The sequence below is a fragment of the Abramis brama genome, assembly GCF_963993115.1.
Source record: "Abramis brama genome assembly, chromosome: 22".
NCBI lineage: Eukaryota > Metazoa > Chordata > Actinopteri > Cypriniformes > Leuciscidae > Abramis > Abramis brama.
In genome coordinates this window covers 5,368,127-5,390,909 of record NC_139984.1, presented here as the reverse complement: position 1 = coordinate 5,390,909, position 22,783 = coordinate 5,368,127, and the positions used below count along the sequence as shown (strand labels likewise).

At 38.3% G+C, this 22,783-nt stretch overlaps 1 protein-coding gene across 2 annotated transcripts in view; it reads left to right on the top strand.

Annotated features, from left to right (window-relative positions):
- plcg1 (phospholipase C, gamma 1) overlaps positions 1–22,783 on the top strand; it is a 59,522-nt gene that overhangs the window by 11,183 nt on the left and 25,556 nt on the right. For both annotated transcript variants that reach the window (XM_084097918.1, XM_084097917.1), the window contains exons 3-16: positions 5,256–5,408; positions 5,534–5,627; positions 7,415–7,462; positions 8,480–8,564; positions 8,797–8,880; positions 9,322–9,344; positions 9,886–9,955; positions 10,179–10,280; positions 10,921–11,039; positions 16,735–16,820; positions 18,287–18,407; positions 18,528–18,696; positions 18,793–18,915; positions 19,006–19,107. In XM_084097918.1, coding sequence (XP_083954044.1) covers positions 5,256–5,408; positions 5,534–5,627; positions 7,415–7,462; positions 8,480–8,564; positions 8,797–8,880; positions 9,322–9,344; positions 9,886–9,955; positions 10,179–10,280; positions 10,921–11,039; positions 16,735–16,820; positions 18,287–18,407; positions 18,528–18,696; positions 18,793–18,915; positions 19,006–19,107 — 1,379 coding nt within the window. The remainder of the gene's footprint in view (positions 1–5,255; positions 5,409–5,533; positions 5,628–7,414; positions 7,463–8,479; positions 8,565–8,796; positions 8,881–9,321; positions 9,345–9,885; positions 9,956–10,178; positions 10,281–10,920; positions 11,040–16,734; positions 16,821–18,286; positions 18,408–18,527; positions 18,697–18,792; positions 18,916–19,005; positions 19,108–22,783) is intronic.

Genomic DNA, 22,783 nt, shown 5'->3' with positions numbered 1-22,783 from the left:
TCTGTGAGGCAAGTAGCCCATATACGCTGAGTTTCGGTTCATTTCTGTGACGCACTCCAGTTCACAGAGACCGTGGCAGAAAGAGCATCCTGCTTGTTTTCTTTATTTTACTGAAGCACAACGTTTCCTTGTTATTGTGAGTGTACACAAATAAAAGTAGTTTTCAAATGATAAGGCATATTTGAGGTCGATGGATGATTTTGACTTCCTGGCCGACACTGTAATTACCCGCCGTTAACGATCTGTCCCACACGGACTGTGTGACTTCACTTCCTGTGGAGTTTTTTTTTTTTTTTTTCCTGTGACTAACCGACTAATCAAATCTTGATCGTTTAGTGGATTATTAGGGGGCAAGAACTGATTAACACACATTTTGATGAAAATAAGATGAGGGGGGAAAACATTACTTCAAATCACAAAGTCAGGCATTTGTTAAAATCTTGAAGAATGTTGTTGTTATTATTATTATTAGTGTGATTTTTAAACAGTCAATGTCATGAAGCAATAAGTAATAGAATGCTATGCATGCTGTTTGGATTTTATTAATTTGTTGAGTGCTCTTGTGTGGTTTTGAAAACCTACTTATTTCCCTTTAATGGAAATAATGTCTTTCAGAAATTCCAGTTTATTTTGAAATAATTAAAATAAATACGTTTTAGTTTTTCAGCCATAGCGACAATCCAAATCAATCCAATATCATAATAAAATCACTAATAGATAGTATTGGCACAACTGTACACTCTTAAAAATAATGTAAATGTGGGGTTTTCAGAGCGATGAACTATTTTTGGTTCTTCAAAGAATCTTTCAGTGATCAGTTCTTCACTAAAGGACCTTTCGTCCAATGGAAAGGCTCCATGAATGTTACACGTTCTTCATTGAACCGTCATGTATGAGTGTCACTCTTATTAAAAATGATTCTGTAGTCACAATAAATATCATAATAGGTCAAGTCCGCTTTATTTTTACAGCTCTTTACACATTACCCATTGTTGCAAAGCAGCTTCACGTTGATAAACGTGCAAATAATGATCAGTTATGACAACTTGATCAAATGAGACAGATTCAGTTCTGCTGTGTGCAATAGTGCCGTTGTTCAGTGTTAATTCAGGTCAATAACTGTAAAGTTCATCAATTATGAGAAGTTCAATTCGTCTATAAGCAGCTCTACACAAGACAACATAATAATAAATTAATATGGAGTCTCAGATACAGAATTTTCTGTCTGTATGTTTGAATAAATGAATAAAACAGAACAGTGGCGTTGTAGTAGCCATATGATTGTAGGTTATAAGAAGTTAAAATGTTGAGCTAGTGTAGAACTACACACACACACACTCCAGTTATATCCAGCAGACGAGTTCAGCGCAGTGTGAACAGATCAGTGTGTGTTACTGTGTAATGCGATCAGTAAGTGTAGATGGGATGTTGCTTTGTGTTCCTGATCCAGAAAGTCCAGGACAAGAAAGTTTAAACTTAGAAAAAGACGTTTTTAGAGATCCAGAACTATACCAATATAAACTTATATTTATGCTGTGGCCTGCCAGTGTTTGCTGTGTTTATAACGTGAGATTACGAGGAAATTGATGTTACTAAAGATATTCATTCAGTTTCTTAGTTAATGACACCTGCGTTTCTCTTACAAGACTCTGTCAGAGCGGCACAGGATGAGTGCGGTTAGAGAGAGGAGAAACAGGGGAGTGTGTTCAGCACACACACACACACACACACACACTCTCTTTCTGCTGAGACTTACAGGCAGAGTGCAAAATTAACCTCCCGCCCTCCAATAGGTAAATAAAGAATTAACCAGCCATAAATATTTATTAACGATAAAAGCTGTTTTTATTCTATTCAGTGATTTTACAAGATTCAGAATCAGATTATCCCTAATTTGGCTTAAATTATGCCCCGTTATGCTTTATATATATATATATATATATAATATTTTATTCCCTTTTTATGCAGTGTGTAATATAGCGGTTTGTGAATGTAAAAAGTCTTCAAAGTTTTATAGATCAAACTGCACAATAAAGAATTGATTCAGAGCTAGAGAGTTTGACGAATCGCAACACAATCACAAGTTGATGCCGCATTGTGTTTATTATGATAAAACGTGTTTTTGTGACCTTGGATGCATGTAAACCTGTTCGTAGGAGACTCCGAAACAACATCAGGAGCCTTTAAAATAGTGGCACTTTAAGTAATGTTGTAATTTGGCTTAAACATGTCATAGTTTGTAATGAATATCTGTTCCAGCGAGTGAAATAACTTGTTTTATTTACACAGAGCCAACTTTTCTTCTTACTTGGCACATTTTGAAGTTAATTTTAGGCTTTGCTAACATACAGGCGCACTAGAACCTGTTATTTAAAAGTCAGAGTTTTTCCTGCTCTGAAAGTATTTTGGCGGCCACAAACATTAATAATTTAATCAAATGAATATGATTTGTTTGATCATTTAACATGATATCTGCTGCTTTCAAACGCTCCCGTGACATCGAAGGTTTCTGTCTACAGCGTGTTGTTGCAAGCGTTCAGCAATGTAGCCGATCATAGACGTATCTCATGAACACAATGGCCGCTTTCTGTATATAATATATTTGTCAAGTTTCTGGATTGACGACCACGATTGAATCCGATTGACAGTGATAAACATGGCAATGGACGGAACTGGACGTCTGATACTGTGTGTCAAATAATCTGTGCATTAAGTCTTGAAGTGTAAATGCGAAATAATAGACCTGCCACTTTATTTGTAATGCGTAATGTTTCTCTGTTTTTCACTTTTTAAATCAGTCACTCAGTGAGTTTTTACATATAAATGTACAGGGCCCGTATTCATAAAGATTCCTCTCAGAAAACTCTTAATTTAGCTTAAAAACTTTTACGTAGGAGTCTTAACTTAAGAGCGTTTCGGGACCGATCTGAGAGCAACTCTGAGTAAGGAAAAGACAAAAACTTTCATCTTAGTAAGGAGGCGGGGTTGACCCCGTTGCTATGACACAATCTTTTGAAGACTGTGATTGGTTGGTTGTCCAAGAAGGAAGATAAAGGTGATTTTAAGTATAGTGTCTATTCTAAGCCTTCACTTTGAAATTACATGCATAATTTTTCCTATTTGACCGTTCTCACACACACACACACACACACACACACACACACACACACACACACACATTATATATGTGTATATAAATCCTTTTTATTTACCATGCTGTTAATTTCCTATAAGGTATTTGATTGGCTTAGAATGATAAAAATTGTTCCACTCTTTCCAATTACACTGATTACTGGCATGTCTATTTAAGTGGTGGTTTGAATGTTGGTTTTAATGTATCAAACATGGAATTTTCCCAGTTGCCAAATATCGTAATGTAGTGATTACTTTCATTTCGGGCGCTATGGCATTTCATCGCTGTGTCGGAGATATTAGCGTGTCTCTAATAAGATCAGTCTCAAACATGATCCCTGCACGATCTAATCTATAGCGTCTTATTAACTCACTGTCATCCATTGTCTGCAACACATTTCTTCTCCTTCTTCGTCTTTCTGTCATTTTCTCCTCTGCTAAAGAAACTCTTAAGCCTCTTAAAAGTCCTCATCCGTGCTCCTAACAATTTTGACCTTAAGACCTCTTTTAAGGGTTAAGATGCTTTCTGAATTACTTTTTTCTTTACTAGGATTTTTTCTAAACGCCCACATTTCTAAGAATTTTCTTAGAATTTTGTCACTAGGAGCTACTCTTTGCATTAAGATTCTTTATGAATACAGGCCCAGATTTTTAAATATAAAATGTTTCTAAGCACTTTTTTTTTAATGATCTGTCCTGAATTATTATTATTATTATTATTATTATTTTTTATTTCATGGGTAAATAGGATTACAATCTGTTTTTTCATATTTATTCTGGATAATTGTCAGTACTGGGCTAGCAGTGTACATGGACGCGCTACTTTGTACTGTGTGTGTGTGTGTGTGTGTGTGTGTGTGTGGATGACCATTTTGAAAAACCCTGAAAGTATAATCTTGTATTTGTCATTTATCATTGTTTATGTTAGGTATAGGCAGACGTGTCATAAACATGAATATATTATATAATATAATATTTGATGAATAGAAATATTGAGATGAAATCCCTTTATCCCGTCTTCTCTTGTTGAGCTGTGGTGCTCATGTGGGAGATGCAGGTTCACTTCTCTGGTCACACATGTAGTCCTCACACTCTTAGTATTGCACTGTTTGTTGTGTTTCTAATAGCGTGTGTGTTTATGTAGGTAATGTGCATTATATATGCATTATATGCATTAGGGAAAGTATTTAAATAACCTTCTCCAATAAAGAAATACTGAATCTAACTGTTGTTAAATTGTTGATCGAATTATTGAGCTACACTACTGTTCGGGGACAGTATGTTTGGTAACACTTTATTTTACGTTACACGTTACATGTAGTTACTGTAGTAATAACTATAAATCATGTAATTACATGGAACTAACCCTACAACAAACATAATCCTAAACTGGTATAAGAACACAGTTAGTTAATATTACTCAGTACTTAAATGTATAATTACACGGTTACAAGGACACCTTAAAATAAAGTGTAACCGTATGTTTTTTGTGTATGTGAAAGAATTGAATGGTTTTATTCAGCAAGGCATTAGATTGATCCAAAGCAGACATTTATAGTGCTACTAAAGAGTCAAATAAATGCTCTTCTTTTTATCTTTTCATCAGAGAATCCTGAAAAAAAGTATCACAGTCTCCACACAAATATGAAGCAGCACGGCTGTTTTCAACATTGAAATGTTAACAATAATCAGAAATGTTTCTTGATCATCAAATCAGAATGATTTCATGAGGATCATGTGACACTGAAGACTGGAGTAATTCAATATTCAGATTTGATCACATTTTAACATATATTCACATAGAAAAGTTATTTTAAATGTTTCATTTCATTACTGTAATTTTTACCCTGGTTTTGATCAAATAAACGCAGCTTTGGTGAGCAGTAGAGACTTCTTTCAGAAGCAAACAAAAAATATCTTACAGACCCCAGACTTTTAAAGGTAGTGTATGTACTAAACCTCAACCCAGAGATTCACAACTCTAGTTGAAGATAAATTGATAAAATGGTTTAGTTTCGTTCTGGTGAAAACATCTTTCATGTTTCCGAGCACCTTAACCACAAGGGTGAATGTGTGCAAGACATGTATGATTGACTGAAGTCTGTCTCTCGTGTCCCTTTCAGTTGATATCCGGGAAATTAAGGAGATCCGTACGGGGCAGAAGTCCCGGGACTTCGATCGGTATGTGGAGGAAGTGTCTACGCGGCCCGACCAGGCCCACTGCTTCGTCATCCTCTACGGGACGGAGTTTCGGCTCAAAGCGCTCAGTCTGGCAGGTGAGCGTCCAGAGAAATCCAAATCAAAGCGTATTAGAGTTGCAGTACACACACACACACACACACACACACACACACACACACACACACACTCACGCTTGTGTTCCTCTGTCTGTGTCCCGCAGCGACCTCAGACGAGGAGATGGTCATGTGGGTGAAGGGATTGACCTGGCTGCAGTCGGATACGTTACGCTCCCCCACACCCCTGCAGATAGAAAGGTGACCTTTGACCTCTACGTGCCCCTCTCCCAGTAGATATTGACTGACGGTAACCATTAAGCTCTGGGTTCACATGTCAAGTGTAACGAGTGCCTAAAGAGTGACGTCACAGCCTTATGGAAACACTAACCTGAAGACAAAACAAGGCTTTCCAGTTGCACTTTATTTTACAGTATTTGTACGTACGTACTTGCCGAAGAAAGCACTGGGTAATATAAGGTAACTGCATGGGTTAAGGTTAGCTTTAGGGTTAGTTCCTAGTTATTACCCAGTTATTGTATGTACATGGGGAACAGGACTGTAAAATAAAGTCCTGCTGATCACAGAAGTACTGGGATAAAAGGTCATCCGGGACTTTTTGTTGGCGCTACTGTACTGTGCATTCAGACATACTGCTTTTGTCACGTACTGTTTTTCACACACTATAGTAGGGAAGTATGTGATTTCAGATGCAGCCTAATTCATACAGTAAGGAAACAAGTAAAGTCTTTGAGTGAGTCATTGAATCATTCATTCAAGAGATTCTTCAAAAACACTGATTCATCCAGTAATGAAACAATTGAAGTCAAGAGATTCATTCAAAAAACACTGATTCATCCAGTAATGAAACAAGTCTTTGAGAGAGTCATTGAATCATTCATTCAAGAGATTCTTCAAAAACACTGATTCATCCAGTAATGAAACAATTGAAGTCAAGAGATTCATTCAAAAAACACTGATTCATCCAGTAATGAAACAAGTCTTTGAGAGAGTCATTGAATCATTCATTCAAGAGATTCATTCAAAAAACACTGATTCATCCAGTAATGAAACAATTGAAGTCAAGAGATTCATTCAAAAACTCTGATTCATCCAGTAATGAAACAATTGAAGTCAAGAGATTCATTCAAAAACACTGATTCATCCAGTAATGAAACAATTGAAGTCAAGAGATTCATTCAAAAACACTGATTCATCCAGTAATGAAACAATTGAAGTCAAGAGATTCATTCAAAAACACTGATTCATCCAGTAATGAAACAAGTCTTTGAGAGAGTCATTGAATCATTCATTCAAGAGATTCATTCAAAAAACACTGATTCATCCAGTAATGAAACAATTGAAGTCAAGAGATTCATTCAAAAACACTGATTCATCCAGTAATGAAACAAGTCTTTGAGAGAGTCATTGAATCATTCATTCAAGAGATTCATTCAAAAAACACTGATTCATCCAGTAATGAAACAATTGAAGTCAAGAGATTCATTCAAAAACTCTGATTCATCCAGTAAGGAAACAAGTGAATTATTTAGTCATTGAATCATTCATTCATAAAAAAAACTAAATAAAAAAAAACTACATTAATTAACAGAAATTCACATTTTGTCAGAACCTCTAGTAAACTACAGGTTATTTTGTTTAGTTGTCTGTTCAGAATCGTGGGAAAATCACAATCTCGATTTAGAACGAAAAAATCCTGCTTTTCAATTAATCCAGAATCTTGCAGCTCTAATGTATTTCTAATAAGATGCACACTGAATTTGATCTTTTAATATCAGTGTTTCGGTACATTAAGGCACTTTAAGTGTTTCTTATGTTAAGCGTTCTATAAAGTCCTGCTGTTTTTAGGGATTTTTCCTATGAAATTGAAAATCGTCCGGCCTGTTCTGCACTTCTATGGATGTTTTTTCCCCCCAGGTCTCTGCGACAGTCACGTGACTTAAAACTCTAGATAATTGTGAATTTTAAAAAGTGAAAAGCAACAACAACATTATTAATGTATTAATACTTTTTCCTCTTTTATATAGGTGGCTGAGAAAGCAGTTTCACGCGGTGGATCGCAACAGGGAAGACAGGTGTGTTACGTGTGAATGTCATCGGCCCGCACTTCTCTCTGTAGAGAAACTGGTGTAGCGCACGATCATGTTGAGGGACACACACACAGATAGTGTGTGTTTGAGATGTTTCTCTGACGTAGCGATTCTTATAATCTCATCTTCCTTTCGATTTATCTACGTTGTGATATATGCTTTAGGGGAGAAATGGCTGACTCAGAGATACCTGGCCTTATTAACACACACACACACACACACACACACACACACACACACACACACACACACACACACACACACACACACACACACACACACACACACACACACACACACACACACACACACACTCCTGTTGGGTAAATAGAGCTCAGAGAAGGCACATCCTGCAACAGGAAACAAAGCTCAGAGCATGCGCATGCGTGTGTGTGTGTGTGTGTGTGTGTGAAGGTAAATACACAGAGAGCGAGTGAAAGACACACGAGGTGTGTGAGGTGTCGTATTCAGTTGAAATGGTGGACGTGTGTGTGTGGATGAGAAACATGACGTTTTCAGCTTGTGTGTGGCTAAATCAAAAGTGACATACACAGTAGAAATGAATAATCTTTTGATGATCAAGAAACTGATTATCATCAATGCTGAAAATGCTTCATATTTTTGTGGAAACTGTGATAAATAATGTTTCAGGATTCTTTGATGAACAGAAATAATAGCATTTTAAATAGAATAATTTTGTAACATTGTCTTTACGGTCACTTTTGATCAGTTTAGTGGGTCCTTGCTGAATAAAAGTATTAGTTTTCTTTGAAAAGACTCTCACTGACCCCAAACTTTGAACAGTACTGTATTATACACACAACAGGCATAGATGTGTACATGTATACATAAAACGTTTGTACATTATACATAACTTTAGATTCGTTTTTTGAGTAATGAATGTTTTTACTGATTAGAGGAATAAAACCGATTGATGTAAACTAGGCATCCTCATGTGAAGCCCTTTCATAACCACATTCCCAAACGCTCTGTGTTTGGCAGGATTTCCTGTAAGGATCTGAAGAGTATGCTGTGTCAAGTCAACTACAGGGTTCCCAATATGAGGTTCTTGCGAGAGAAACTTCCGGTAACTTCTCTCCACTCACTTCTCATATTAGTGTAGAATTAATCGTTTAGGTGATTTTTATTGTATAATGTTTATATACCATGTGGTTCGATTATTTTTGGTTACACCGTTAACTGCAGTAACATCACTGGATATATTGTGTATTTATTTACTCCATGTTAATACAATTGTTATTACATTTACATTTACGTTTTATTAATATTGGTTGTGTTTTCTGTGGTTTCTTGGTTAGGATGGAGAGCTGAGGAATGGAGATGTGTCGTATAGTCATTTCGCCCAGCTGTACCGCAGCCTGATGTTTGATGCACAGAAATCAGTGAGTTCAGGTTTATTTGTGTGTTGGTGGAGGCGAAGCCCTCCTCAGAGCCACTCAAACCCCATCAGTTTGCCCCGCTTCTCAAATGGCCTTCGCGTCAATACTGGCCCTTTTAAAAAGCCACAAGATCTATCGGCTGAAAGCCATTAGGCCACTCACACACACACACACACACACACACACACACACACACACACACACACACACACACAGCACTGATGACCCTTACACTCAAAGGGGTGTGTGTGTGTAGGTTGAATCACTTGAGTAGATGTTTGCTATCTCATCAGCTGATTAGCGTCTGATGGGTCTGTATATGTAGAGCTGCAGATGCTTTTACCGCGGTGTTTTACTGTACTGGAGCTGAAATCGCTACAGTCACAAGATCGGGTATTAATTGTATTATTCACATAATAAGCATTTTTTTCTGTTTCTTTACAGATGGAGATTCCACTTCTGCAAAGGTGTTCACTCACTTCTCTATCTTTCTCTTTTTCAAGCTGAAGAATTTAATGAGGAATGACATAAATGATCATTTACAACACATTTAACTTTCATAATAAGATATATTTACAAGTAAAACAGAATATTCAGTAATAAATAATATAGGGCAGAATTTATTTATTGGGATTTGATTGAACTATTTTAAGTGTTAGGCTATTATATTACTATTACTATTATATTAAACTTATTAATTGTGCACACTTTTAATAAATGGTAATTTATTATAGTTTATGATATATATTTAAATTGTTATCAGATCATTTTAACAATTTGGTTGGTTGGTTGATTAGTGAGTTGGGTACCATTTCAATTGATTCTCCCTCAAAGAGCCAGAATGTAAGATGGGGAAAGAGTTTGTTGAACTGTGCACAAAAAGACCTATTAGTAAATGGTAATTTATTATAGTTTATATAATGTATCTGAATTGTTATCAGACATCCTAGAACATCTGTTGGGTTTCCAGACACGAGGCTGTAACACTGATCTGTGTGTTTCTGACAGGTTTATTGAGAGACCAGAACAGAAGATCTCACTGGAGGACTTCCAGAACTTCCTAATTGAACATCAGAAGGTTAGATATGCATTTTTTTCACTTTATTGCTCAAAGCAAACGAGCCGTCACTGTATTTACACATTAATTGGATGCATATGTTTGTATAGTAGAGTGGGTTGTTGTAGGAAGAGAATCTGTACTTCAGATGTTTGGTAATAACCGTGTGTGTGTGTGTGTGTGTGTGTGTGTGTGTGTGTGTGTGTGTGTGTGTGTGTGTGTGTGTGTGTGTGTGTGTCCTCAGGAGCTTTGGGCCACAGACAGTAACAAGGTGCAGGAGTTTATGTTCCACTACCTGAAGGATCCTCTGCGAGAGATCGAGCAGCCGTACTATCATCAAGACGAGGTGACATTTACATTGACATTTATGTTTCTGGCAAACGCATTTATGCAAAGTGACTAGTGCATTTACTCAGCATGAGCGTTCCCAGGGAATCAAACCCATAACAAGCATTGCAAGCGCCAAGCTTTACCCGCATCACCACTTCCTGCTTCACTGCAGTATCGTGTCACCGCAGATTTGTTTCTTTGATATGTTTATCTGCCTCTACTTATTAGTTGCTTATGAATTCCTAATCTATTATTTGCAAGAACTATTTAAATTAGGTGTTTGTATTAAACTTAGTTATTTTCTTACGTGATCATATTCATTGCATATAGTTAATATTGAGAGAAAATGTTTATAAAACAATTAAATTTGACACGCATTCCTCATTTATTTTTAGTAAATAATTGGAGTAGCTATTTTACCCACAGATCATAAAGGTGTCTACAAAGTAAAAAAATTATTCTGCTTCTTCTTTACAAAATGAAAATAGGAAAAGAGCATTTCCTGGTTCATGTTCCTTTACTGATAAAAACCCCCTTGTCGTATTTGTACCGTTTCATGAAGATTGGAGCACTACAGCGGTTGAGTGGTTTTAGTGTTGTTTATGTGTACATCAGCAGTGCTGCATGCTGACATTAACATGTTTTGTGGTTCTCAGTTCCTCACGTACCTGTTCTCTAAAGAGAACACTATCTGGGACTCGCAGCTCGATCAAGTGCGGCCAGAGGACATGAACAACCCCCTGTCCCACTACTGGATCTCCTCGTCCCACAACACGTGAGTAGAGGCGTGATCGCTGTTCCCTGTGAGCCGCTCACTGAAGCACATTTTCAGGATTCAACTGAACAGTTCTGGTTAAACTGACACTTTTAAGAGGCTGTATGTTTATTAAAATTCTCTCTATGGGGTATCTAGTAACTAGTGGTCTCTAGATAACGTCCATCCTTTTTTTTGTAGTTCATCCATTGGTTAGATAGATAGATAGATAGATAGATAGATAGATAGATAGTTAGTTTGTTAGTGTATAATCCCCCAAAAGGTTAGATGATGGGGAAAGGGTTAGTTGGTTGTTTAGTTGGATCAAACACCCGGTTAGATCAGGGGTGTCCAGACCTGCTCCTGGAGGGCTAATGTCCCACTGGCGGGGGAGGAGAGTTAGTTAGTTAGTTAGTTAGTTAGTTAGTTAGTTAGTTAGTTAGTTAGTTAGTTAGTTAGTTAGTTAGTTAGTTAGTTAGTTAGTTAGTAAAAAACGTTAGATGATGGGAAAAGGGTTGGTTAGTTATTTTGGTTCTTTGATGGAGAATCACACTACCCAACTATCTAACTAACCAACCAACCCTTTTCCCATCATCTAACATTTTGTTTCTAACTAACTAACTAACTAACTAACTAAGCCTTCCCCGATCATCTAATAGTTAGTTGGGTAGTGTGATTCTCCATCAAAGAACAAAAAAATTAGATGATGGGAGAAGGTTTGGTTGGTTTGTTATTTTGGTTCTTCGATGGAGAATCACACTACCCAACTAACTAACCAACCAACCCTTTTCCCATCATCTAACATTTTGTTTCTAACAACTAACAAACTAACCAAACTTTTTTTTTTTTTTTCTTTGATGGAGAATCACACTACCCAACTAACTATTAGATGATCGGGGAAGGTTTGGTTAGTTGGTTAGTTAGTTAGCTGTTAGAAACAAAATGTTAGATGATGGAGAAAGGGTTGGTTGGTTATTTGGTTGGGTGGTGTGATTCTCCATCAAAGAATCAACATATTAGATGATGGTGGAAGGTTTGGTTGGTTGATTGGTTAGTTGGTTAGTAAGTGTATAAAATCAGTCCCCCTCAAAGAAAAGAAGGTTTGATCAGGGGTGTCCAGACCTGTTCCTGGATGGCCAGTGTCCCGTGACTCTATTAGCAGGATTACACACCCTGTGCTAGAGGATGATGGAGGATGGTTGGGTTGGGTGTCTAGTTAGTTAGTGTATAAAATGATTCTCCCTCAAAGAGCCAAAATGTAAGATGATGGGGAAGGGTTTGGTCGGTTGGTTGGAGTATAGATTCAATCAGCCTCTAAATAGCCAGAATGTTGGATGGGGAAAGAGTTAGTTAGTTGGTTGGTTAGATGTTTAGTTAGTTTGTTTATTTCTTTGTTTGTTTTTAGTTTTAGTTGGTTGGTAAGAATATAAATTTAATCAACCTCAAAGAGGCAAAATGTTATAAGGGGAGGAGTTGGTTAGTTAGGTAGTTGGTTGGTTGCTTGCTTGGTTGGTTAGTTGGTTTAGTTAGTTGGCACAGTACAAGTTTCTCTAAGATGTCACAGTTTTACTATTATGCATAATCTGAACATAAAGGTCTGTGCTTTTTTTCTCAGTATACTACGGGAAGTGTTCCATAGTGGTGGCCCATACAGGGAAGTTCTGTGGTTTTACTTTAGTGGATATTCAGTGTATTTGTCATAATGGAGAAAATAGAGAGTAACACACACATGTCAATTGTTCAAGATGCTACTTGTATTAACAACCAAGTTGCATCGACTCCCAGTAATAATTCTGACAAAGTGGTGGATACTGCTGGGGTAACACCTAATATAGATTTCTCGGCTGGTCCATTTGTTACAAGACGCACTCCTACTGCTGAAGTAACATCCATGTTGAGTTCTCTTTACATTTCTGATGTTGATGATGAAGTAGAGAAAGATGAATGTGATGTTAATGACATGCAAATGATGAAAGCAGATTTAGACAAAATGAAGTTGGATTTATTGGCTCTTGGAGTACAGGCGGGGGAACATGATTTTATACAATCTGTGGAGAGTGCACTAAATAGAGAAACAAGTTTTCGTGATGCCATGGACTCTAGCTTGGCGGAGTTGGATGAATATTTCCAGAAATCTCTGGAGAAGTTGGAAAGAGTGGCTGACTGTTTTCTGAGGAGAGACGAGAAGGTGGGAAGATCAATTTAAAAAAGCTGCGATTTACAAGTACACCTTCTTTCTCCAGACACTAACCTTACACTCCAGTTACTTCCCTGTCGTCTGTTGATGCTCCTAAAACCCCAATTCCAGCCATTAGAGTCAAACAACCTCCCAGAAAATCTATCGATGTTACGTATGATGTTTCACCTGTTGATACGCAACTGTGTAAAACCCTACAGCTGTTTCTTCATTTTGTGCTCAGCCACCGATTCGTCTGGAATTTCCCATCTTTGTTGAGTCTTGTGAGACTGCTGATGTACTCGCCTTCATTGATCAGTGTGAAAATTACTTGGAAATCTGACCGCTTCCTAGTTTAGAGCTCATTGGGACCCTGAGCACAGTGTTGCGTGGTCCTGCTCTGAGCTGGTGGAACGCTGAGAAAAGGAAGGTCTCCGATTGGCAATCCTTCAAAAAAAGCGTTCAGGACAGCATTTCTACCTGAGGATTACCTCACTGAGGTGGAAGATAAGCTGAGATCGATGGTTCAACAACCTGGACAACGTTTGAGGGATTTTGCTTATGATTATCGGATTATATGGAAATCGGATATCTCAGAGGATGAAATAGTGAGTCGTGCTCTGAATAACATTAACAGGATGCAGGATGTCTCAGAGGCACGGTGAGGACGATTGAACAGTTGGTAAAGGTGGGTTCCATGGTGGAAAAGGACTGCATGGGGGCTAAAGACTACTGGAAAATGGTTGACCGTTATAACAGCAAAGAAAAGACTGATAAGAAACAACCTGAACGTAGTACTTCAAAACATCTGGCTGGACTGAACATAGCACAACCTCACTCAGTGTCATCCCTCTTGCTGATCCCTGTAACGGTAAAGAATAAAGAGATAAAGGCAGTTGCTGACACAGGAAGTACATTTACTTTGATGCAAGAGAGTCTGTGGAGATCATTAGGAGGAGACGTGCTGTGGTGCTCGGCTGGACATCCACAACGTTTCATATTGGCTGATGGACAAGTGCACCAAGCGATTGATCAAAAAAGCATCAGTTATAAGTGGCATAGTGGTCGATTGAACACGTATATTCTGAAAGATGTTCACCTGGCCTTCCCCTTGATAACAGGTCTGGACTTTTTGAGAGCTGCAGAAGCTATCTTGGAGGTTGGCCAAAACAGATATGGCCTGAAAACTGATGGAAGGTTATGATTATTATACCTTCTTACCAGATGAGAGTGCTCCGGGGACTTCTAACATTGCTGCTGATGAAACCCTCATCCAAACTGTCACTACAAACCTTTATTATGCCCTACCTCCTTCCTGGGAACCTCCATTCAAACCACTGATATCTGAAGATGCACCAGGACTGGACTCAGATAAACCTGAGGAGCTGCAGAAGCTGATGGCTGCTTGGCCTCATACAACCTCCAGTATCTTGGGAAGGACTGCAATGGAGAAACATAAAATTGTGTTATCTGACACAATGCCAATTAAATCCAGAGCCTATCGGTTATCTCCCTTCAAGAAACATATTATTGAAGATCATGTAGGCCAAATGCTCAAAGACAATATCATTGAGCCTTTCTTCTCACCTTGGGCCTCCCTTGTCGTCCTGGTCCCCAAAACTAATAGTTCGTACCGGTTCTGTGTGGACTACAGGAAAATAAACAGTAAAACAGTACCGGATGCTTATCCAATGCCAATCATTCACAACATCCTTGAGTCCTTGGACGCCAGATCTAAGTTAGTATTTACTAACTTAGATCTGCAGTCTGGCTATTGGCAGGTAGAGATGGAGGAAGAGAGTAAAGCCAAAACAGCTTTTAGTACAACCAAAGGGCTATTTCAATTTCAGGTTATGCCTTATGGTCTCCGAAATGCAGCCTCCACTTTCCAGAGAATCATGGAGTCTATGTAGCAAAGCCTCATAAGGGGGAGATTATTTATATTGTGATTGACCTACGTATTGGTAGTCATTATAATGTCTTCATGGGATGTTGTTTTTTCGTGTATAGGTCTTTAACTCTGTAACGAACTCTCGAGAGGGTGACCTCGCATAGCGCAACGACACGTCATCCTATAGAGGAAGACTGTAGTATATGGGGAGCGGACAGACCGTCATTGGGCGCCGATTGTTTGCACGTACATATCAAACCCTGGGATTTTTGAGTGGACTAGATTTTGGGACCGAAATATGTTGGTGGATCTCATTTGGCGCTTTTCCACTACACAGTACCAGCTCGCCTCGGCTCGGCTCGGCTCGACTCGGCTCTGTTTGGTTTTCCACTGTGTAAAAGTTGTACCTGTACCTGCTTCCAGGTACTTTTTTTCGTACCACCTCCGGCGAGGTTCTAGGCGAGCTGAGGCGATACTAAAATGTGACGTGAAAACACGGCAGACTGCTGATTGGTCAGAGAGAATCGTCACTATTCACTGCGTCATCATTGCACGCGCCAGACGGAGTATCCTGAATAAAAAACAAAAACATCCAAAAACAGCAGACACTCGATTTCCTCCATTGTCCTGTGTGTGTGTGGGTAGCGGGTGTGTCTCGCGTAGAAGATTAAGTCACGGCAGTTTCCTGCGGCGTCGCTATGACGACCAGGTACTATTGTGGAGGTACTATTGTGGAGGTACTATTGTGGAGGTACTATTGTGGAGGTACTATTGTGGAGGTACTATTGTGGAGGTACTATCTGCAATGGAAAATGGAGCGAAAGCCGAGCTGAGTTCAGTTGAGCTGGTACTGGTAATGGAAAAGCACCAATTGTGGAGCTTGCCGTTTTTTGGATTGGATGGCTCCCCTTTGAGGATTTAAAACAGACACGGTCTTCACGAAGCTGCTCACGGTCTTTATCTGCCTTATCGGTGAGACTGATTCAAACTTGGCATCAACATGCTGGACTGAAAAACTATTTGCCCTCACGTCCGCACTCATATGAGAACACACACACTCTGGGTTTTTGTCTTTGTAAGCTTTATAAATCGGTAATATACACTTTGGTACTTGAACAAATTGTGTGTGTGTGTGTGTGTGTGTGGCAACTATTTTGCCTCCTTTATTTACTTCCTTAAAAAGATCTATTATTTATCTTGATGTAAAATTCTCAGTTATACTACGGGAAGTGTTGCACTGGAATTGCTACTTCCTACTTATTTTATGCTTATCGTTTATTTTAATAAGATAATCTTTGAGAGATTTTACAATAAGCAAATCAGATACTGCTTAAGACAGATTTCTATATCATTTCATATATAGTAGACATAGTCTTACTATGTTGTGTGGTGTCTTTCAATCAGGACTGATTTTAAATGTTGGTATTTTGCTTTTTGTTTGTCTGGTATGACTAGATTATAAAGCTATTAGGTGGTTCAAAGGGAACCAGATAAAGACTGACAGAATGGAAAGAATTTTTGAACGTGTTTGTACAGCGTCTGCAGTGTCTATAAGCTGTAATAAAGGTGAAAGTGCCACTGATGCTGAGGTGTGAGGTGTGTATGGAGTAATGCAGACAGGTCTGACGTGTGTGTGCTGGTATTTTTAGCTATCTGACGGGAGACCAGTTTTCCAGCGAGTCGTCTCTGGAGGCGTACGCCCGCTGTCTGCGGATGGGCTGCAGATGCATCGAGTGTAAGTCACAGCGCAACACTATTATTAGTAATGAGCAATGCTTCATATACAAATAGATTCTAAAATATTACCATTCCAGAAACTAACATGCTGAAAATACCTTTTTGCAATAATTGCATTGAACAATATATCATAAATACTTTCTCCCAGTAGTAAAACTAGCAGCCTACAACAGTATGACACTATGCATATATTATTGAAATGGTAAATAATAAAAAATAAATATCCTGCAGTTTTAGTGTCCTAGGTTCTGGGATTTAAAAAAGAAAAAGTTAAAAATCTGAAATTATTTTCTTTTTCTTTTGGTTTGTTAGTTTGTTTTTATTTGTTTGATAAGGGTTGTTTGTTTTTGTTGTTCTGATTTGTTTTTCTTTTCTTTTTTAAAAATCATTTTCTGGATTTACTGGACAGGACACGCACAATAGCGATAAACAAACAAAAAGCACAGAAATCTATAACAATTAAATTATGCTTTTATTTATTTTTGTTTGATTTATTTATTTTAGGAGCTGAAATTTGTCTCATTTGAAATTAGAACTATTATGTATTTCAGATCTATAACCGTAGGACTAACATGGCCAGATCTGTTGTTTTATGATTTGTGGCATAGTAAAATAAATAACTATACTGCAGTTTTAGCGTCGCTCTGGGATATTTTTTTATTTTTTTTTTTTTATCTAAAATGAATGGATTTGTTTGTTAGTTTAGGTTGTTTTTTTAAATATTTTTTTTTAATTCTTGTTCCTTATTTATTTGTAATTAATTTTCACATTTTTTTACAAATGTAAATAATAAAAAATAAACAATCGAACTAACATAAAACTCTGAAATTGCATTTCATTTTTTGCTTATTTTTAAGCAGTGAATATTGTTTTATGATTTGTGGCATAATAAAATAAATAACTATACTGCAGTTTTAGCGTCGCTCTGGGATACAATAAAAAGTAAATAAAAAAAATATATCTAAAATGAATGGATTTGTTTGTTAGTTTAGGTTGGTTTGTTTATTTTTATTTTATTCTTGTTCCTTATTTATTTGTAATTAATTTTCTAAATTTTTACAAATGTAAAAAATAAACAATCAAACTAACATAAAACTCTGAAATATATAACAATTAAATTGTATTTTATTTTTGCTTATTTTTAAGCAGTGAATATTGTTTTTGTAAACTAGAAATATTTATCACAACTACAACTATAAGACTAGACTTTATTAGACTCTATTTCAACTGAATAATGTTTACTCTTGTCTTTTAGAGCTACTTTACAGCAGAACTCGGTTTGCATCATTGAATCATTATTTTCCTGTTTATCCCTATAAAGCCGTTTTAAAACAATATGTATTGTATAAAGTGCTCTGTAAATAAAGGTGACTTGACTACTATAGCAAGTTTTATGATTTGTGGCATGTTGTTGTGTTTCAGGCAGTTATAGTGTGTGTGTGTGTGTGTGTGTGTGTTTTGCAGTGGACTGCTGGGACGGTCCTGAAGGCATGCCTGTCATCTACCACGGTCACACCCTCACCACCAAGATCAAGTTCATCGACGTGCTTCAAACCATCAAAGAGCACGCCTTCGTCACGTCTGAGTGAGTGTCTCTGGCCAAACCCACATGACGCCCGCGCTCGTGTGATGATTAGATATGGTCATCTTTTCAAGAATGTGCGGTATGCGATAATCTGATTACGTTGCTTGTGTTTGCATGCAGCTATCCCATCATCCTCTCCATCGAGGACCACTGCAGTATAGTCCAGCAGAGAAACATGGCCTCCCACTTTAAGAAAGTGTTTGGAGAGATGCTCCTGACCAAAGCGGTGGACATCTCAGCGGACGGCCTGCCCTCGCCCAATCAGCTCAAGAGGAAGATCCTAATCAAGGTGAGAGTCATTGGTCATGTGACAGGAAACGGTGTTTTTGGCCACTCCAGCCGGTTGCTCAACAAGGCCTGTTTATTGTTGAATTGATGTGTTCAGCACAAGAAACTAGCGGAGGGAAGCGCGTACGAGGAGGTCTCGTCTTCAACGCCGTACTCGGAGAACGACATCAGCAACTCCATCAAGAACGGGATCCTGTACCTGGAGGACCCCATCAACCACGTGAGATCCTCTTCATCCACTCTTACAGGACGGTTTAATCTGCTGGCATGATGATCTCATGATGAATGTGCGCTGGTGTCGTCCTCACAGGAGTGGTACCCTCACTTCTTCGTCCTGACCAGCAATAAGATCTATTATTCTGAGGAGACGTCAAGTAATCAAGGGAACGAGGATGAGGAGGAGCACAGAGAGGTGAGGAAAACACACGGACTGACCGTCTGCAGTTCGCAGTAACAGGTTTACAGTTGCTCAGCTAGTTTCAAAATGGGGTCCTTGTGGATCCTCGTAGACATTTTAAAGTTTCATTTTCTTTGTATTGTTACAATGTCGTTAGTATGTGTAAATGACCAATGGGGGTTCGAGTTAAGGTTAGGACTAGAGGTCTTCACAGTGAACCCGAGACCCGGGACCCGACCCAGGACCCGTACGGGTTCTGGTCTATATTTTAAATCAGTGGTTCTCAACTCTAGTCCTCGGGACCCACTGCTCTGCACATTTTGTATGTCTCTCTTATCTGACACACTCAGTTCAGTTCATGGAGTCTCTCCTAACGAGCTGATGATCTGATTCAGGTGTGTTAAATAAGGGAGACATACAAAATGTGCAGAGCAGTGGGTCCCGAGGACTGGAGTTGAGAACCACTGATTTAAATGATCAGCCGGGTCCGGGTCGGGTCCGAATCTATTACTTCGGGTCCCGGGTCTGTTTAACATTGTGTGTAATAATACCCGTGCGATCGGAGTCATCAGATCAGACTCGGAGAAAACCAGGCCGTGATTAGACACTGCTTGTGTTTTTTTTTTTTTTTTTTTTTTTGTAACTTGCAACTTGTAAAATTAGAACACTCAAAATAAATTGCGTTAAAAAGCATATTTTAGGTTGATCCAGCTAGCGCGCACGTGCAGTCTCAAGCGCGTGTCATGTTTCTATGGCAACCAGTTACCAGAGCTTCAGTGAGGGACCGCCAAACCGCGCTTTAGATTTTACAATATAAATTAACCGTCTTGTTAAATCTTAAAGTTTTAGTGGTCAGATTCAGACTCGATGCAGAGCAGAGAGCACGGAGATGATAGCAAATAAATAACGTCAGCGGCCATGGCACTGAACGAGCAATCGTTATTATAGTTCAAAAGGGCAAACAGTCAAAGTTATTATGACTATTAGTCAAAAGTTATTATGCGAGTTAACTCGAGTCAGAATGTAAGTTACATGTGCAAAGCTGCATTTGTCATCCGTCACCGTGACATCAAGTGGATTTTTGAAGCTGAAATAATGAGTGGATTAAGCTTGGACTTGAAATAACGAGAGGAATAACATGGATAACTTTCTTGTCGGAGGATTGTAATGCATGATCACAGCCAGTCAGGTAACGTTAGCGTTACAAGGAAGGGAGAGGAGACTACTACGCTACTACGGCTCCTTAAATTAGGTAAGACAAAAAGTTGTATTTTTCGCAACAGGTTTATTGACTTGTAATAGCAGTTTAAGGTGGAATATGTGACAATCGGGTCCAGTCGGGTCTGTGTCTTCCCGGGTCCAGCTTTCAAATAATAGACGGGTCCGGGTCGGGTCCGGTTAGGCATTTCTCGGATCTGCACGGGTCCGGGTATAGCTTTTGAAATAATAGACGGGTCCGGGTCGGTTCGGTGTAGCACATTCCGGGTCCCTTTCGGGTTCGGGCACGAATTTTTGGACCCGTGAAGACCTCTAGTTAGGACTGAGTTTCCTGGGCCGAGAAATTCACTTTTGACAGCTCACGGACGGTCGGATCGGCAGAGGGTTATTAATAAGAGCCGTTATTGTAAGAGTAGGTTTATCACTGAAAATGGTATCGCACTTTGTCTACTCGTTAAACAGCATTATGGCAACAGCTTTCTTTCTTACAGCTTTCCCACTTAATATTAAGTGTATCATTTATATAATATTTAAATGAATAATTTGGTACAATGCACTTATTGTGTACATTGTACTTGTATTCACAAAAAAAACCCTGCAGGTGTAATATATTTCTGTTATAACATCTATAATTGCACTGTTGACACTTTAAACAGACCCATATCCCCAAACCTGTCTCTAAACGTACCCGTATCCTCCTCAATAGCAGCACAAGTGTTTTGATGGAAGTATATAGTAGTTAAAGACACTTAAAGGGGTGGTATAATGCCCTTTTCACAAGATGTAAAATAAGTCTCTGATGTCCTCAGAGTGTGTATGTGAAGTTTTCGCTCAAAATACCCCACAGATATATTTATATTGCATGTTAAAATTGACACTTTTTGAGGTTGGGCAAAAACGCACCGTTTTGTGCCTGTCCCTTTAAATGCAAATGAGCTGCTGCTCCCAGGGGGCGGAGCTTCAACAGCGTGTGTCCTTTTACCTCACACACACATGCACTGGAAATTTCAAAAACGTTTAGCCTTTTATGTTCAAACCGGAGTCAGACAATGATGGAGAGACTCAAGAAGAAGTGGCAACATGTAGAAGCAACAGGACATTTCTGAATGGTTAGTTGATGAATTTATGAAGCTTATGTGTAGTTATCTTCTAGTCATTGATTAGCATATTTTGTCTTGATAATCTATAAATCATGCTCAGGGGGTTTATGTAAATTCTAGGGTTGGTGATGTCACTAACCCGGGAGGAATGTGTTGTAGTCTCTACCAGCCGTTTGTTGTAGTCCTTAAAAAGCAATTTCTTTAAAAGCAAATATCTCCCTTTGCTTTGAACTTTGAGTGTTGTAACTTTGCAGATGTTGTTTATGCTCAAACAGCAACATTACACACTAACTAAAGTTAGAAAAGTCAAATCATAATCAACCACCCCTTTAATATAAAGTGTCCTTTTTCCCCCAACAAGCAGCCAGGTCATTATGACCTTTTTTAGCTACGTTGTACATTTGAAACACAACTTGCTAATGCTTTGAGCCATCATTAAACGTGTTGTACTATCAGCTGTTTAACACAGGTTTCTGCCAGCTCTGTTTCCCCAGAAGTTCCTGTGCTGCTTTCGATTCAGTTATTTTTTTATTGCCAAGGTTAATGCTCAAAATACTTTAAAGTACCTTCCTCAGCGCTGATGAATATACAGTATTGTTTCCAATTTGTTGGTTTAACAAGTGGTTAGTTTTGATAGCTTTCACACAATTCACATTAGAGGTGGGCAAGATGACCAAAATCTTAATCTCAGCAATTTTATTTCACGATAATGATATATATCACAATATAGTTGTTTTGCTTAAAATTAGGTTTTTATGATATAAAAATTGTTGATATCATTGAAATTTCATAACTCTCAATATCTCTATAAAACTAGCCTAACTAACGTAGACCTAGCTGAAAAAACGTATAGTTTATGTATAATTAAATTGTAGTCAATGTACACTGTGTACATTAAATATACATTTATTCTTATTAAAGTTACTAAAGGCATTCAGTCAAAAGCAGTGAGTGATTTTTATCTTTTTCTTTTATTGTCGGATTAACATTAATGACAGGAATATTAGGCTGCTGTCACTTTAAGAGCGAATGCACGGATCTAATATACTGACACACATCTGGTTTCTTTTACGTTCTTTTCTGGTTTATGTTCACTTAAGACATGAATGTCTGTGTTTATGAGGATACTTGGCATTGGCAAAGGCATGGTCACTCTGACACATAAGTGTGTGCTTAACTGTTCAAACCCAATTAGGCGGCAAAAAGCCCTCAGTTCAGTCAGAGAATGTCTAATAAGGCGAGAAGTTCCACTCTCAGGAAACTTCCGGCTTCTGAACTGGCTGCAGTTCCACTCTGGCTCCATATGGGGGCGCTCACAGGACGAGTGCAGAATGAATGGAGGTCTATGGCGCCTATACCCATCAAATCCACTT